Source organism: Tachysurus fulvidraco, chromosome 3 (assembly GCF_022655615.1).
Source record: "Tachysurus fulvidraco isolate hzauxx_2018 chromosome 3, HZAU_PFXX_2.0, whole genome shotgun sequence".
In the NCBI taxonomy this organism is placed as follows: Eukaryota; Metazoa; Chordata; class Actinopteri; order Siluriformes; family Bagridae; genus Tachysurus; species Tachysurus fulvidraco.
The window spans coordinates 1,490,049-1,508,876 of NC_062520.1; the positions used below are offsets into that span (position 1 = coordinate 1,490,049).

Below are 18,828 nucleotides of genomic sequence, written 5' to 3' on the forward strand. Positions count from 1 at the left end.
CTGACGTGTTGTGTGTGTACTGACGTGTTGTGTGTGTACTGACGTGTTGTGTGTGTACTGACGTGTTGTGTGCGTACTGACGTGTTGTGTGCGTACTGACGTGTTGTGTGCGTACTGACGTGTTGTGTGTGTACTGACGTGTTGTGTGCGTACTGACGTGTTGTGTGTGTACTGACGTGTTGTGTGCGTACTGACGTGTTGTGTGTACTGACGTGTTGTGTGTGTACTGACGTGTTGTGTGTACTGACGTTTTGTGTGTACTGACGTGTTGTGTGTGTACTGACGTGTTGTGTGTGTACTGACGTGTTGTTTGTACTGACGTGTTGTGTGTGTACTGACGTGTTGTGTGTACTGACGTGTTGTGTGTACTGACGTGTTGTGTGTACTGACGTGTTGTGTGTGTACTGACGTGTGGTGTGTACTGACGTGTTGTGTGTGTACTGACGTGTTGTGTGTACTGACGTGTTGTGTGTACTGACGTGTTGTGTGTGTACTGACGTGTTGTGTGTACTGACGTGTTGTGTGTGTACTGACGTGTTGTTTGTACTGACGTGTTGTGTGTGTACTGACGTGTTGTGTGTACTGACGTGTTGTGTGTGTACTGACGTGTTGTGTGTGTACTGACGTGTTGTGTGTACTGACGTGTTGTGTGTACTGACGTGTTGTGTGCGTACTGACGTGTTGTGTGTGTACTGACGTGTTGTGTGTACTGACGTGTGTGTACTGACGTGTTGTGTGTACTGACGTGTTGTGTGTACTGACGTGTTGTGTGTGTACTGACGCGTTGTGTGTACTGACGTGTTGTGTGTACTGACGTGTTGTGTGTACTGACGTGTTGTGTGTGTACTGACGTGTTGTGTGTACTGACGTGTTGTGTGTACTGACGTGTTGTGTGTGTACTGACGTGTTGTGTGTGTACTGACGTGTTGTGTGTACTGACGTGTTGTGTGTGTACTGACGTGTTGTGTGTGTACTGACGTGTTGTGTGTGTACTGACGTGTTGTGTGTACTGACGTGTTGTGTGTACTGACGTGTTGTGTGTGTACTGACGTGTTGTGTGTGTACTGACGTGTTGTGTGTACTGACGTGTTGTGTGTACTGACGTGTTGTGTGTACTGACGTTTTGTGTGTACTGACGTGTTGTGTGTGTACTGACGTGTTGTGTGTGTACTGACGTGTTGTGTGTACTGACGTGTTGTGTGTACTGACGTTTTGTGTGTACTGACGTGTTGTGTGTGTACTGACGTGTTGTGTGTGTACTGACGTGTTGTTTGTACTGACGTGTTGTGTGTGTACTGATGTGTTGTGTGTACTGACGTGTTGTGTGTGTACTGACGTGTTGTGTGTGTACTGATGTGTTGTGTGTACTGACGTGTTGTGTGTGTACTGACGTGTTGTGTGTGTACTGACGTATTGTGTGCGTACTGACGTGTTGTGTGCGTACTGACGTGTTGTGTGCGTACTGACGTGTTGTGTGTGTACTGACGTGTGTGTGTACTGACGTGTTGTGTGTGTACTGACGTGTTGTGTGTACTGACGTGTTGTGTGTACTGACGTGTTGTGTGTGTACTGACGTGTTGTGTGCGTACTGACGTGTTGTGTGCGTACTGACGTGTGTGTGTACTGACGTGTTGTGTGTACTGACGTGTTGTGTGTGTACTGACGTGTTGTGTGTGTACTGACGTGTTGTGTGTACTGACGTGTTGTGTGTGTACTGACGTGTTGTGTGTACTGACGTGTTGTGTGTACTGACGTGTTGTGTGTACTGACGTGTTGTGTGTACTGACGTGTTGTGTGTGTACTGACGTGTTGTGTGTGTACTGACGTGTTGTGTGTACTGACGTGTTGTGTGTGTACTGACGTGTTGTGTGTGTACTGACGTGTTGTGTGTACTGACGTGTTGTGTGTGTACTGACGTGTTGTGTGTGTACTGACGTGTTGTGTATTAAGCAGACTGCAAAGTGTCCCGTGTGAAAATATCCCATATATAGCCTACATCACAGGGCTATGAACCCTTCAGTATGTTTCGGATCCTCACAGATGGTCAGACTGTGAAGTGATCATGTGATAAACAGCTTAATGTCCACTGTAACAGACAAATACAGGAATGTGTGTTCAACTGGACAATTCAGAAAGAAGCTTCTGTGGAGGAAATGATCAGTTTTGGGTCGTGGCCCTTCATGGGTCAGTCAGCAGTGTGTCAGAGAGCACAGAGAGTAGACACACTGGTGTGACCGTGATGTTGGTGAGAGACGACTATATACAGGTGCTGGAACGTAAACAATAGTTTTAGAGCACAGGTGTGTACTGACCCAGGTAATTCTGCCAGCAGTTCCTGGTCTGGTTCTGGTTTGGGAAACGAGCGTCGAATGGAGCCGTGCGGTACTGTTTAAGTTTCTGCTGAATATCTTCCGCCATCACGCCTTCACCTGCACACAAAACACACCAACATGCACAAGTTCAACCAATAAATGAGCTAATATTTATTATTCACACCCTCACACCCTTCACTCTACACACACACACACACACACACACACACACACACACACACACACACACACACACACACACACACACACACACACACACTGCTGTTCACTCTACACACACTGCTGTTCACTCTACACATATTGCTGTTCACTCTACACACACACACACACACACACACACACTGCTGTTCACTCTACACATATTGCTGTTCACTCTACACATATTGCTGTTCACTCTACACACACACACACACGCACACACACACTGCTGTTCACTCTACACACACACTGCTGTTCACTCTACACATATTGCTGTTCACTCTACACACACACACACACACACACACACTGCTGTTCACTCTACGCACATACACTGCTGCTCACTTTACACACACACACACACACACACACACACACACACACACACACACACACACACACACACACACTCTTACACTGCTGTTCACTTTACCCACACACACACACACACACACACACACTGCTGTTCACTCTACACACATACACTGCTGTTCACTCTACACATATTGCTGTTCACTCTACACACACACACACACACACACACACTGCTGTTCACTCTACGCACATACACTGCTGCTCACTTTACACACACACACACACACACACACACACACACACACACACACACTCTTACACTGCTGTTCACTTTACCCACACACACACACACACACACACACTGCTGTTCACTCTACACACATACACTGCTGTTCACTCTACACATATTGCTGTTCACACACAACACACACACACACAAACACACACTGCTGTGCACTCTACGCACATACACTGCTGATCACTTTAAACACACACACACACACACACACACACACACACACACACACACTGCTGTTCACTCTACACACATACACTGCTGTTCACTCTACACATATTGCTGTTCACTCTACACACACACACACACACACACACACTGCTGGTCACTCTACGCACATACACTGCTGCTCACTTTACACACACACACACACACACACACACACACACACACACACACACACTCTGACACTGCTGTTCACTTTACCCACACACACACACACACACACACACACACACACACACACACACACACACACACACACACTGCTGTTCACTCTACGCACATACACTGCTGCTCACTTTACACACACACACACACACACACACACACACACACACACACACACACACACACACACACACACACTCTTACACTGCTGTTCACTTTACCCACACACACACACACACACACTGCTGTTCACTCTACACACATACACTGCTGTTCACTCTACACATATTGCTGTTCACTCTACACACACACACACACACACACACTGCTGTTCACTCTACGCACATACACTGCTGCTCACTTTACACACACACACACACACACACACACACACACACACACACACACACACACACACACACTCTTACACTGCTGTTCACTTTACCCACACACACACACACACACACACACACACACACTGCTGTTCACTCTACGCACATACACTGCTGCTCACTTTACACACACACACACACACACACACACACACACACACACACACACACACACACACACACACACACACTCTTACACTGCTGTTCACTTTACCCCCCCCACACACACACTGCTGTTCACTCTACACACATACACTGCTGTTCACTCTACACATATTGCTGTTCACTCTACACACACACACACACACACACACACACACACACACACACACACACACACACACACATGCTGTTCACCCTACACACACTCTGTACTGTATACTGTGTGATCTGCACTATATACATTGCTGTCCCATACTCTGTATTTTACCAACAACTAATAGCAAACTCTTTATGTGTGTAAATACAGACTTAATAACCCTGATTCTGATTGTAATATAATGTACTGGTTTTATTGTACTGTCTGATCAGGTTCAGTATGTTTATTACATATAATAACATGATATAATAATAGTGATGTTTTTACTTGTGTCATGTAATAATCCTGTCACTGTGTTAATATTGTCCAAATGACAACATTTAGATGGATTATAATGAAGAGCACTATATTAAAGCATAATAAAATTCAGCTAGTTTATTAATTAAGGTGTCTTTATTGTGTGAGAAATGAAATTCCAAAAAAAATCCAAAGAAGGGAATAAATTTCTTCTGTACTAGAACAATTTCCTGTATGTGAAAACACACTTGGCAATAAAGATCTTTCTGATTCTGATTCTTCTAAAGGGAAATGACTCATACAAAAGAGTCGATTCGTCCTTGATTCGCCCCGCAGCACAACCATCAACCCGTCTGTTTAGAATAACACAAAACTGACACGATATTCTGGTGTAAATCACACAAGCACCCGATGTAATGAAATACAGGTAAATAAATAACAGGTAAATAAATAACAGGTAAATAAATAACAGGTAAATAAATAACAGGTAAATAAGTAACAGGTAAATAAATAACAGGTAAATAAATAACAGGTAAATAAGTAACAGGTAAATAGACCAAAGGTGTGTAAAATGTAACGTGAGCGCGCGTGCACACCGCATATCAGCACGCGCGCTTTCTTCAAGAAGGATTATTCCAGATTATTCCAAAAACATTCAGGTTGATTTATCACAATTTATCACGATTTGACACGATTTGACACGATTTAACACGATTATGGATGTTTATGAGTCATTACACAAGGACAATGTCACCGCAAACAGCGCACGTGACACTGCTGTCATTATGTGTATATAATTATATAGATATAAAAGTTATTATAGTGATTTAAAGGGAAAATAAAGCAATTATCTATAGTAAATTCTCACACACACATATGTATATATATATATACACACACACACACACATACACACACACACACACACACACATAGACACACACACACACACACACACATAGACACACACACACACTTTCCCCCTTTGCTTTCACTTCATATTTAGTCCATATGTCTGAAATTATTGTTCTTATTCTTATGGCAGGTTATAAACTGTATGACTGGAATGTAGTTTTAAATTTATACAGGAATGAAAAGGTATAAAATAAATCGATATTTACCTCTCTGTAGTGAAGCTGGCTGACTTTTGCACAGTCGCTGATAAGCACCGGATTGCAGTGTGTGTGTGTGTGTGTGTGTGTGTGTGTGTGTGTGTGTGTGTGTGTGTGTCTGTGCGCGCGTGCGTGCGTGCGTGCAGTACTCTTAAAGCGCCATGGCGGACGCAGGTCACATTGAAATTCTTTCCCTATAGGCGGAACTCACACTACTGTACTGATGGGTAGATGAAATCAGCTCGTCACGTGACATTGTGCATCCGATTCAGTAGTGTGTAATGTACTCGCGTTATAACGGGTGTAATGTATTAAACACTTGCGTTATAACTGGTGTAATGTTCACGAGCATCCGAGTTTATTGTTGTCCTGAGACATTATCTCACACTGCTGTACTTAGTGTGGTCAGTACGGTTTGTGTTTGGACACACACACACACACACACACACACACACACACACACACACACACACACACACACACACACACACACAGAGTGTGCGCTCACACCGCACACATGATGATGGGGATGGTGAGGATGATGCGGATGATGCGGATGATGCAGCAGGTGCTTACGGAGTACCGAAAGGATTGCGTCATCGCTTTAGTGCCAAAACACTTACAATAACACTGACCATGTGGTGATGATGATGTTTGGGGGGAAAACGTGTGTATTTTCTGACAATGTGAGCTGGATTTATCCTTCATCACTCAGGTTCTGTTTGGATTCAATTCTATTTTACTGTTTTATTTCTACATCAGTGTAAACAGTGCAGTAGTGTTCCTGTAACTCAGTAGCATCCTGTTCACATCTTCATTCATTTATTCATGCCACAATAATGTGATTAGTTTTTTCTGCAGTGTTTAAAGTCGATAATCTTTCATCTATCCATGTAAATACAATTGTTCTACAATATATATGTATATATATATTTTTATATATATATATATATATATATATATATATATATATATGTGTGTGTGTGTGTGTGTGTGTGTGTGTGTGTGTGTGTGTGTGTGTGTGTGTATTTCATAATACAGTGACCCTAAAAAGTACTTAGACACTTAATCCACTTTTCTAAATCTATAAATATATATATAAATTAATATAATTAATAATATATATAATTTATAATATAGAATTTATAAAGAAAGCTCCTTAATAAACATGTTGAGCCAAGTGACATGAAAGCCTTTATTATCACCACATCTACATTACAGCACAGTTGGAAGTCTTTTCTTCACATATCCTAACTGAGGAGGTTGGGGTCAGAGCGCAGGGGCAGCTATGAGCACCCTGGTACAGAGATTGTTAAGGGCCTTGTTCAAGGGCCCAACAGTGGCAGGATCACGTGTCCTTACAGAAGCAGTGCTAGCATTTCAACCTTCACAATCAGAAGATATTTGGACGAAGACCTGGAGCTGCTAACCACTACGGTTATATGAACTGCTAGTGAACTCTAAACTCGAGCCTCAGAGTAAATCTACTGCTGTTTCACAGATTCAATTTTTTCTTTGTCTACCTCATTTTCTCAGATCTCCACTGTCACCAGTGTCAAATCTCTTCTTCAATCCACCAGAGCCTCTCGTCTCATTTGATCTTCTTTGGCCTCGCTCTCACTCTCTTGCTCTTTCTCCATCTGCTGGCTCACTTTGGTGGCCTTCTTCTGCTTCTTCTTCTTCCTGTGCTTCTTTGAGCATGGTATGGAAACGTGCTTCAGCTTCTTATCATCTGTCTCATGTCCCTCCTTCTCACCTGCTTCCTTGTTCGGTTCGGAGGCCTCCGGCTCTTCTGTCATCTCCTGTAAGTTAGCCATCTCTGAAATCTTCTTCTCCACCCTCTCCATTTCAGCCTGAAACATTCTCCTCAGTTCAATCATTTTTCCACCAGAAACTCTTCCATGGCCTCTCTCTCTCTTCAGGAGCTCAAATGTCTCTTGACCTTTCTCCTTCTCCATATTCTTCCTTACTTTATCAAGCTCCAGCACCATCCTCTCTTTTTCCTTATGAAGCTCTTTCTTCATTTCCTCCCTTTCCTTCACCAAAGCATTGATAACTTTTGTGGAATTAAATTCCTTCTGCTTGCTCTCCATCAGCTCTTGTCCCTCTGGCCTTGTGTACAAAGAAGTCTGAAAGATTATCAGTCCAAGCTCCAACTGTCTCTTCATTTTAACCCTTTCCTTCACCAGAACATTGATCACTTCTGTCGACCGAGCTTCTCTGGCTTTACTGTTTCTCAGCTGGAGCTCAAGTCTCTTTATCTCTTTCTCCAAGTATTGTCTTCTCTTGATGTTATTCCTCATCTGGAGCTTCTGTAACCAGCGTGGACCGAAGTTTTTCAGCCTCTTCTCGACTCCCTTGAGCCCCTCCTTCATCTCGGGATCCATATACCTTGCTTTCTGCTTAAGTTCTTCCACAGTTTCTTTCAGGTCCTCCACCTCTTTTGTCATTTTCTTCAGCTCTGTTTTCTCTTCGAGAATTATATGCTCCAATACCTCACAGTGTTTCCTCCAGCTGCCTTCAGTTAACTCCTGCCTTTTTTCAAACCGCTCTATCTCCTTCTCCGTGTTCCTTCTCTCTTCATCGAGCTGGAGAATCAAGCTATCTTTATCAGCTTGATACCTTCTGCTCATTTCATCCCTTTCCTTCAGCAGAGCCTCCATCTTTTCTCTTGTCTGAGCTTCTCTGACCTGGTTCTCTCTCCAATAGAGCTCGAATCTCTTTTTCTCCTTCACCATCTTCTCCTTCACTTCCTCAAGCTCCAACACCAACCTGTCTTTATCAGCCTGCAAGCGTTTCTTCATTTTATTCCTTTGCTTCACTAGAACCTCCATGTTTGATCATTTCAAATGAGAAATTATGAAGAAACAACATGAGGAAAACAGGAATAAGAACCAAATCAATCAGAATCATTTAAAAGTTCACACAGATTTCACACAGACTTTCAGACACAACTTCCACAAAGAAACGTTCTCATAGCATGAGCCATGAAGCAGCATCGAGTTCTCTGCAAAGGAAACTTGTGTTCTACAAATAAATCTTTTTATTTCTCCTGTTTACCTGAATGTCCTGTTAGCTTCTCTGTCATTTTTGCAAATGTACAAACTTATAGGAGGCGATTTAATCTTCAGCTTTGTCTGAACACAGTGTGTTTGTGTGATCGTCACGGAAACAGAACCTCAACGGAATCAGATGCATTTTCACTCTGGAACTTTCAGTGTTCTGATCACACCGGTGTCCAGTGACCACTGTTCCACTTCTACAAGGGATTTCTCTTTATCATTGTTATAACAAACTAAAACAAAGAAGAAAATCTCTTTCTTTACTTTTCACCCTAAATGTTCTGACTTGTTGAAATCGAGCACAGAGGTGGACGTTAAAGGGACTAATGCATAAAATTATCTGAAATAAAGGCCATAAAAATGGTCTTTCACCAGAATAAACTTGTAATGAGGCGTCATAAGGCTGAGGATCCATTTGCAGCTTTTTTAATGAATTCACACACAAAGTCAGACAAGCAGAGTCAGAGCAGGCAAACATGGATATCAGAGGGCAGACAGAACGGCAACGGTAAACAAGCAGAAAGGTCAATAATCAGAAACAGAGTCGAAATCGGAAAATCAGAAACACAGAAACTTTCAGAATGACTGTAGTAACAAGTCGAGACTTCGCACCGGTGTGAAGTTCAAGTGCTGATGAGGAACAGGTGGCGGTGTAATCAGTGTGGGTGATGGATGTTGGGAAGTGTAGTCCGCAAGCGAGATAATACTCTGGAGACGCTTCTCTGCGCTGATGTTCAGGTGGTGTGTGTGGTGCCGTGACAGAGCCCCCCCGGAGGGTTTTCTCTTGGCTCATTGGCGGGCTTCAGCAGTGAGGTATGAAAGGTTGGTGAGATGCGGTAAGTTGGGGCAGCGCGAGATGGTACGAGACTGGGTTGATCTGTCTTAGGATCCGAAACGGTCTCACATACCTGGGGCTTAGTTTTCGCTGGTCAGGCGGAGACAAATGTTGCGGGTCGAGAGCCAAACCCACTGGCTGGGTTGATATTCGGGGTGTTCTCTGCAGTGCTTGTCAGCCTGGGTTTTCTGTCTCCGAATGGCCATCTGTAGTTGTCGATGCACCTCACCTCATGTCTCCTCACTCTGGCGAAACCAATCGTCAACGGCCGGCAACTGGTGGGTGTGTCGGACCTCGCATTGGAAGTCCCTTCCAATGCGTGGTCCATTGGAAGGGAGTCAGGCCGGTGGTTTGATTAGGGAGTTTTGGGCATACTCTGCCCACATCAGATATTTGCTCCATTCGTTCTGGTTGTGTTGGCAAAATGAACAGAGGAAGCGGATGATTTCTTGGTTAAAACGTTCAGTCTGTCCGTTGGACTGTAAGTGGTACCCCAAGGTGAGGCTGATGTTAATGTTTAGCCACCTGAAAAAGGCCGTCCAGACTCGTGAGGTGAAATGGGGACCCCTGTCCTAAACAATTTCGGGCAGGCCATAGAAGTGGAAAACGCAATTGCAAAAAGCTTCTGCCATCTCAAAGGCCATGGGGAGCTTGGTTAGAGGGATCAGGCGGCAGGCCTTCGAGAAACGGTCGATGACGGTTTGAATGACCGTATCGTTATTAGATCGGGGCAAGTCGGTCAAGCAGGGTCATTGTGGAACGTGCAGAGGTTGTAACAGGCCCACGAGGCATTGATGAGAGGCTTTCGAGGTGTGGCACACCGCATAGCTTCCGAAACTCACGTGTGTCTGAAGCCAGCGATGGCCACCAGAACTGGTTTTGGACCAGGTGGGTTTTTCCTGTCATGCCGAGGTAGCCGGAGGCAGGGCTGGTGTGCAGGAGTTCCAGGAATGGCGTGCGCAGGTTCTCGGGTACGTATGTCTTGGTAGATGGGCATTCGATTGGCGGTGGCGTTTGTGCGTTGACCTGGGAGATTTCAGTCAGTATATCCCACTGAATGGGAGCGAGGATGCGAGTTTTGGGGATGATGGGCTCGGTGGGCGTGTTCTGGTCTGTCTCCTGGAGGTGGAAGGCGTGGTGTTCGTGGTGTTGAGTTGGAGCGGCCCCTCTGTGGCTCGGTGGTGTGATGTACACGCCCTGTCCCAGCTCGAGATTAACAGTTCAGGCCAGGAGATGACGGGGTTATGGAGCCTGAGCCAGGGTAATCCGAGGATGAGGGCGTGTCGGGGGGAATGGATGATGTGAAAGGAGATGCGCTCGTGATGGTGGTCCCCCACTTGTAGGCTGAGGTCCCTGGTGAGACGTGTGATGCGTCCCTCTCCAAGCGGCCGCCCGTCTATCGCCTCCACTGCTAAAGGGGAAACACATCGAAATACCGGGATGTTATGGATTTGAGCGAATTTCCAAGACATAAAATTCCCTGCTGCGCCCGAGTCGATAAGAGCAAATAGTTTAATTCTCTCTCCTCGCACCTTCAGTTGTACGCTGATCTGAGCGCAGTTCTGTGATTGAGGGATGACAGAATCTCGACTCACCGGGTTATTTCACCTGTTAGGTGGTCGGTCGGGCAGGTTGACAGTCTGTGTCCGGGTTCCCCGCAGTAGAGACAGAGCCGTTGGCATAAGCAGCGTGCTCGCTCTTCAGGCGTTAGGTGCGTGAAGTCAATTTGCATAGGCTTGGGGTTCTCGGAGAGCGGCAGCGCATGCGGGAGCTCGACGGGAGCGCATCAAGTTGTCAAGTTCGATAGAGATCCACAAACTCGGCTAGGCTCCTCCCCTCGTCTCGGTGGGCGAGGTGGGCTTGTAGGTCCGGATTTAAGCCCTTGCGGTATAGTAATCTCAGGGTGTGTTCCTCCCAGCCTGTCTCCGTGGCGAGAGTGTGAAAAGCCAGCGTGTATTCAGCAGCAGTACGATTGCCCTGTGAGATGGCCAATAAGCACGCCTCCCGTAGCGGAGTGATCGAAGACCGTGCGAAACTGCGCGAGGAAACTCTTGAAGGTGGGGAAGGCGTTTTCTCTCCACAGTGCGATGGCCCAGTCCAGCGCCTTGAGTAGCGAGCAGACGAAGGCTGGCCTCGGTCGGGTACAAAGCTGGTTGCTGTGCCACGAAGAGCAAGCATTGCATGAGAAAGCCCCCACACTTCCCGTATTAATATTATTAATAGTACAACTTGTATTTAGATCTTTAAATAAATGACACATGAGTTATATGTAAGTAAAGATACAATAAGACAAATTATTAACTAAAATAAACGTGCATGTTAAAATTATGTAGCTTTACATTTTTATGTACTTGGAAAATAATAGACAAAATAGAAAGTGACCACAACACATTTTCTTTTCTTTCAGTAACACTTATTTGTCGCTTTAATTCAGAACTATGAAGTTCTGAATAACTTCATCATGTCAAGTACGCATGAAGTTCATTTACTTAGAATAATCGAGGAAACCCGTTGGCTTAAGTAAAGTCTGGTGGAACGACACAATAGTGTCTCGCAAACATTCTGTTACAGATTGTGTAAAACTGTACATGAATGTTAGGACTGCAATTAACTTACAGAATAACTCCAGACATAAACTATTAAATTGATGCTAAAGTAAAGCACCACACATGACAAACGCCTTGGTTTGTGATGATTTCATGATTTATTTTATTATTATTATTATTATTATTATTATTATTATTATTATTATTATTATCAGAAGAAGAAGAAGAAGAAGCTGTGAATCAGTTCGATTTTTAATTCTCTGTATAAGAGCAGCTTTTAGAAACACAGCGTGTGACCAGGTGAAGCCACTTCTACAGGTGTGATGAATCTGCTCCATCAGGTGTCAGGGTCAGGTTTTATTGATGTAGATAGTTTTGTATTTCTCCATCAGCTGGATGTCTTTCTCCAGCTGCTTCATTTCTGACTCCAGTCTCTCCTTCTTGTGTTTCTTAGGTATTGTGTCTGTGACCAGAGACAGACCCTGGTACTGATGATTGAGCTCATCCCAGTTCTTCTTCAGCCCCTGACACACACACACACACACACACACACAGAGAGAGGAGAAAACAGAATGTATTCATTTTCGTTCAACACGTTCCTGAAAGAATACACAATATACAATACACTGTGTGTGTGTGTGTGTGTGTGTGTGTGTGTGTGTCTGTGTCTGTGTGTGTGTGTGTATATGTCTGTGTGTGTGTATATGTCTGTGTGTGTGAGTGTGTGTGTTTGTGTGTGTGTGTATTGTGCTCAGTACAGTTCAGTTCAGTTATTGAGGAGTTTGATGGCTTGTGGAAAGAAACTGTTACACAGTCTGGTAATGAGGACTGAATGCTTCAGTACCTTTTTCCAGATGGCAGGAGGGTGAACAGTGTAGTGTGTATGAGGGGTGTGTAGGGTGAAGAGTGTGTGTGAGGGGTGTGTGTGGGGTCGTCTACAATGCTGTTGGCCTTGTGTAAATGTCCATGATAGAGGGAAGAGAGACTCCAATGATCTTCTCAGATGTCCTCACTATCCGCTGCAGGGTCTTGTGATCCGAGATCGTACAGTTCCCAAACCAGACAGTGATGCAGCTGCTCAGGATGATCTCAGTGGTCCCGCTGTAGAACATGTTCAGGATGGGGGGAGGGAGATGTACCTTTCTCAGCCTTCGTAAGAAGTACAGATTCTGCTGGGCTTTCTTGGTGATGGAGCTGGTGTTGATTGACCAGGTGAAGTTCTGCACTAGATGAACACCAAGAAATTTGGTGCTCTTGACGATCTCTACAGATAATCCGTCGATGTTCAGCAGAGAGTCTTCGCTCTGTGCTCTCCTGAAGTCAACAACCCTCTCTTTAGTTTTATCAACATTCAGAGACAGGTTGTTGGCTCCACACCAGGTAGTAAGATGTTGCACCTCCTCCCTGTATGCTGACTCGTCATTCTTGCTGATGAGACCCATCACGGTCGTGTCATCTGCGAACTTGATGATATGGTTCGATCTGTGCATTGCTCGCAGTCGTGAGTCAGCAGAGTGAACAGCAGTGGACTCAGAACACAGCCCTGAGGGGCTCCAGTGTTCAGTGTGGTGGTGCTGGAGATGCAGTTCCTGATCCGGACTGACTGAGTTTTCCCAGTCAGGAAGTCCAGGATCCAGTTGCTGAGGGAGGTGTTTAGTCCCATCAGGCTCAGTTTCTCTATCAGGTGCTGAGGGATGATTGTGTTGAATGCTGAACTAAAGTCTATAAACAGCATTCGTATGTAAGTGTGTTTATTGTCCAGGTGGTTGAGGGCTAAATGAAGGGCCATGACAATGGCATCCGACGTGGAGTGGTTTGGACAATATGCAAACTTTAGGGGGTCCAGTGAAACCGTAATGGGTAACTGGGTCTTGGTGTGCCTCATGATGAACTTCTCGAAGCACTTCATTACAATGTGTGTGACTGCGACCGGACAATAGTTATTGAGGCAGGACACTGCAGATTTCTGTGGGACGGGGACAATGGTGGTTGTCTTGAGGCACATAGAAACAACAGTGCTGCTCAGGGAAATGTTGAAGATGTCGGTGAAGACATCCGCTAGCTGTTCTGCACATTCCCTGAACACCCTGCCAGGAATGTTGTCTGGTCCAGCAGCCTTCCGTGGGTTAACTCTGCATAGAGTTCTCACAACGACGACCGTGGATAGACAGTGAACCTGATCGTTGGGGGGAGGGATGGTTTTCCTTGACGCTACATTGTTCTGCACCTCAAACCGAGCATAGAAGTCATTCAGGCATCGCTATCACAGGCAGGTGAAGCTGTCTTGTAGTTTGTGATTGCCTGTATGCACTGCCACATGCGCCGGGTGTCTCCACTGTCCTGGAAATGGCTGTGGATTGTCATCTCTAATGGCTTGGGACAGTTTGGACATTGATGTTCTTAGGGCCACACTGTCCCCTGTTCTGAAGGATTGGTCCCTTGTGTGGTGGACTTGGTCCCACCACATGAGCATGTGATGGTCTTGGAGATGGTCACATCATCAATTCACTTGCCGATGTAGCTGGTCACTGATCCAAGTTGATGGAGTCGCCATTGGTTGCAGCCTTCCTGCAGATGTTCCAGTCAGTGCACTACAAGCAGCCCTGAAGAGCAGAGTTGGCTCCTGCTGGCCAGGTTTTCATCTGCTTCAGAACATGTTTAGAGTCTGACGAGTGATTTGTATGCTGAAATTAGCATAACAGAGATGTGGTCTGAGTAGCCAAGGTGGGGGTGGGGCTCTGCACGATACACACCAGGAATGTTCATGTAAACAAGATCCAAAGTGTTGATGTAAACATACACACACCACCACGAGCCTTACCGCACAGAGCTGCATTTCTGCCCAAGAGGGCTTTCCCTCTGTCCATGGATGGTGCTTCCGTGGCGGCAATGATCCAGGCCTAGGCCCACAGTGCGGCTGGATGGATCAGATGGATTATATGGACGGCTGGCTGGCCGGCTTGCGTGCTATTCCTCAGGAGCTCCATGGTGGCCAGAGAGGGCTCTCTCACTGCCCAGGATGTGGCTGGATGGATGGATGGAGCACTGCACGGCACGGAAGCACTGTCCCTGGGCAGAGGGAAAACCCTCTCTGGTCTCCATGGAGCGCCGGAGGAATTACACGCTCACCTCCTTCTATAATACGATGGCACGCCTCGGGACTACTACCCATCCATTCTGTGACATCCTGAGAGGGGTATGACAACCGCAGGGCTAGGCCTGGAGCACGCAGCAGTTTCTGATTTCTTGCCGTGTAGTCGGATGAAGTCCAGTTTATTGTCCAGGTCACGAAGATTTTCCAACACATCATCATTCAGGTTGGTTGTTGCACGATATGTGTATTGCACTAGCAATAGTTATGCTATAAATCATAATTAACACCACATTGTATCCGGATTGGCTGCTGCGTGCTACTGCCGCACCGCCATCTGGTTGTAGGTGTGTGTGTGTGTGTGTGTGTTTGGTTATAGGTGTGTGTGTGAGACTCACGTTTAGTATATCCTGTCTTTCCTCCTCAGAGAGCTGCTTCATGGCTCCCTCCTTCATTCTCTGTTTCACGTAGCAATCGTATTCCTCCTGCGCTCGCCTCTCTTCCTCCTGCCTCTGCGTCAGGTATTGTGGGATCTGTCCGTAATCCTGACACACACACACACACACACACACACACACACACACACACACACACACACACACACACACACACACACACACACACACCTTAACAATCTCCTGATTCTATCCCTCACTGCATTGCTGTTCCTTCCTCCACACCTTCCTCTTACTCACCTCTTTCCTGGTGAACTTTGGGACGAGGCCCGAGTCCTCCAGCAGCTCCTTGTCCCCGTGTCTGGTGTATGCTTGAGCAGGACGCGGTTTACGAGGAACCGCATTTATGTTCTTCTCCACGTTACTTCTCACAATGTCTCTGTTGGTGTGGACATTCAGGACCGGACGCTCAGTTTTAGCGGGGATCGGCGGCTTCTTGGGCAGGACGTCGTATCTGTATGAGAACGGCTTCTCTAAGGAGAAATCACAAGAACGTTCACACCTCAGATTACACCAACATCATAAACCCAGTAGTGACTTTAATCATGATCTTCCTCAGTTACTGTTTCATTTCTTGTCTTTTTGTGAAATACAGTATTCTATAAACTCTATAAACGTCAGACACCTGAGTGTCTTATTAAAGCTGCTGTACTGTGGAAGCGTATTAAAGTGGTTTGATTTGGTATTTCAGTCACATCACTCTGCGTTACTCATCGACTCACTCTCAGGAAGTTTGGGCTCTTTGGAGTGTTTCTGCAGGTATTTCTCTGGAGAAGGCATTTCCACTTTAGCTAGACCCATGGTCTTTCTGGGCAATTTGTTCTGCCGTGTCTCCTGCTTTACCTGCTCACTGAACTTTGATGTGTATCTGAAAACAATCATCATCATCATCATCATCATCACCTTAAACACTAAACACTGTTCTTCATGTTCTTCATTAATCTGAGCGATTAGTGTGTGTGTGTGTGTGTGTGTGTGTGTGTGTGTGTGTGTGTGTGTGTGTGTGTGTGTGTGTGTGTTTGTGTTTGTGTCTGTGTGTGTGTGTGTGTGTGTGTGTGTATTGATTACTTTTCTATACCAGCAGCTCTGACAGCTTTATATTAATGCACTCGTTTGATCAGATTTAAACTTTAATAAATGTAAGAAATAAAACTTGTTAAATTGAAAGCATTGTTTTTATTATACTGTAGATTTTCTTTTCTGTAGATTAAAAGGTTAAATGTGTTTGGTTGTTTATTCTTTGCACAGTTCCATATGAATAATTGCTTTAAATGACCTAATCTTACCTTGGAGGTTTTTCAGGTTTCACCTCCACTTTGGGAATGAGGTTATAAATGCTCTCAGGAGGATGGATTAGTCTCGGCATTGTGACGTTTTAAACTACTTTCACTTCAGCACTAACAGGTGACTCTTTACAGGCTGCGATCGAACACTGATTCACGGATTCGAATCTTTTACCTGTTCGGTTTCGAACCGACGATTCGGAGCGTGAATCGAATTGGGCACTTCACGTCATTCGTGACGTCATTTGCACGTTACACGCGATCTCCTCGTGGACCCATGAACCACTGATTCCGGGTCAGTTTTATTCTGAATGTTAAAGGGAACGGAACGTGTTGATTTTGTTTGTGCTGATCCAGGATCAGTTCTCTGAAGGACGCCAGATTTTACTACAAACCAAACCCAAGTCCAGATGTTGTGCGTTAGTGAGTTGGTGAAGAAGTGAATCATTTGTCATTTGAAGCATGTTGTATAATGAGGAGTAAAAATAGCAGTAATTAAACACATAGAGTGAGAGTTATTACATGTAAATGTTCGTAACTTAAAGAAAAACAACTAAAACAGTAATATTTTATTATTATATTGAAAACATTACAGTAGGTTTGTAAAAGGTGCCATTACTTTTGAGCCTAGGTCTTGTTGCCTTTACACTATTTTGACCAGCAGGTGTCGCCATCGTGCGGTGTTTCCAAAGCTTGGGAACAGTGAATCAGAAATGCTCTGGTTATGTTTATGTGCCTCCTAAAGTATTGGCACCCCTGCTGAAGATAAATAGAAGGCTGTAAAGTGTAAAAATTCAGTAAATTGCAGCTAAGAGACCGGATAATAATAATAATAATAATAATTATTATGTTTATCATTATGGCTCAGTTAATACACACTTTACTGTCACTCTGTGCAATACACACAATTGTTTGATGCAGTAGGGATAGAAAGCAGGTGCCGACAGGTGAGAGCAGGAGTTGGGGGTCCGTGAAGCTGGTTTGAGATGTGATGAGGGTCCAGTACTCCAAACAGGATGGGAAACACTGCTCTAATAAATATATTAGAGTGATATCAACTACAGTAATGTAATATATTTTAGCAATATAAATTATTGTGGTGTTTATTAAGTTCAATTTATTTGTATCGCACTTTTAACAATTCTCATTGTCTCAAATCAAAGCAGCTTTACAGAAGTATGGAAACAGAAGAAAAAACAAACAAACAAACAACAACAATTTTATATATATATATATCCCTGTCCCTAATGAGCAAGTCTGAGGTGACGGCGATGAGTAAAAACTCCCTGAGATGATAAGAGGAAGAAACCTTGAGAGGAACCAGACTCAGAAGTGAACCTCATCCCCATCTGGGTGACACTCTACAGTAAATAGTGTAAATGTAAATAATGTCCTTTCTACAACAGTTTATAACAGTGCAGCCGAGAGCTCCTGAGGAACTAATGGGTCATCATAACCTCTGAGTTCAGCTCAGACCTGATTGCTGATAAACACCAGAACATACAGCATACGGTTTATTAATCTGCACTGTGTCAAAAATTCCAACATGTCTGTACCAATTTTCCCAACATGGGAAAGTCCATCCGCTGTAATATGATGACTGTACCAACCAAGCTCAGATCTTTTAAGGCAGGAGTTAAAAATGACTTTCGAATTAGCGATCTTTCTCCTAAAATTAAGGTTTTGTCTCGTTACATTTATAACTACGTGGATAGCTAAAAATTTAACAGTGTATTTCGCTGGAATATTGTTAAAATTAGATTCCTTACATTTGTGGAGTGGCAATAATTCACACTTGGCGATATTTAAGTTTAGAACAGAAGCACTAGAGAAAAACTTAAGTAAATTCAGCACATGGGTCATCAGTCAGGTGATCGATCTTAATTTCTCTTTCAAAAATAGAAATTCCTTTTGAATCTGGATCATGTGAGATACTTAAAGATAAAAGTTTGGTACCGAGCAGAA

The 18,828-nt window shown here is 44.5% G+C and overlaps 3 protein-coding genes across 3 annotated transcripts in view; all 3 read right to left on the bottom strand.

The window, feature by feature from the left end:
- Nucleotides 1-5,728, bottom strand: part of LOC113649803 (cytochrome c oxidase subunit 6B1) — a 10,078-nt gene extending 4,350 nt beyond the window's left edge. The window contains exons 1-2 of the mRNA XM_027157782.2: nt 5,601-5,728; nt 2,313-2,429 (exon numbers count right to left, since the gene is read on the bottom strand). Of these exons, the coding sequence (XP_027013583.1) occupies nt 2,313-2,418 (106 nt within the window). The 5' untranslated portion in view covers nt 2,419-2,429; nt 5,601-5,728. The remainder of the gene's footprint in view (nt 1-2,312; nt 2,430-5,600) is intronic.
- A 1,044-nt stretch (nt 5,729-6,772) lies between these two features.
- Nucleotides 6,773-8,787, bottom strand: LOC113649781 (trichohyalin-like). The gene is made up of 2 exons (XM_027157748.2): nt 8,652-8,787; nt 6,773-8,419 (listed from the first exon to the last, which is right to left on the bottom strand). Exon 2 carries the CDS (start codon nt 8,393-8,395, stop codon nt 7,160-7,162), a length of 1,236 nt encoding a protein of 411 aa, XP_027013549.1. The 5' UTR covers nt 8,396-8,419; nt 8,652-8,787; the 3' UTR covers nt 6,773-7,159.
- A 3,486-nt stretch (nt 8,788-12,273) lies between these two features.
- LOC113649787 (enkurin-like) lies at nt 12,274-17,025 on the bottom strand. Its single transcript, XM_027157757.2, has 5 exons — nt 16,867-17,025; nt 16,303-16,448; nt 15,821-16,053; nt 15,524-15,670; nt 12,274-12,558 (listed from the first exon to the last, which is right to left on the bottom strand). The coding sequence occupies exons 1-5, from the start codon at nt 16,944-16,946 to the stop codon at nt 12,385-12,387; spliced, it is 780 nt and encodes a 259-aa protein (XP_027013558.1). The 5' UTR covers nt 16,947-17,025; the 3' UTR covers nt 12,274-12,384.
- Nucleotides 17,026-18,828: the final 1,803 nt, after the last annotated feature.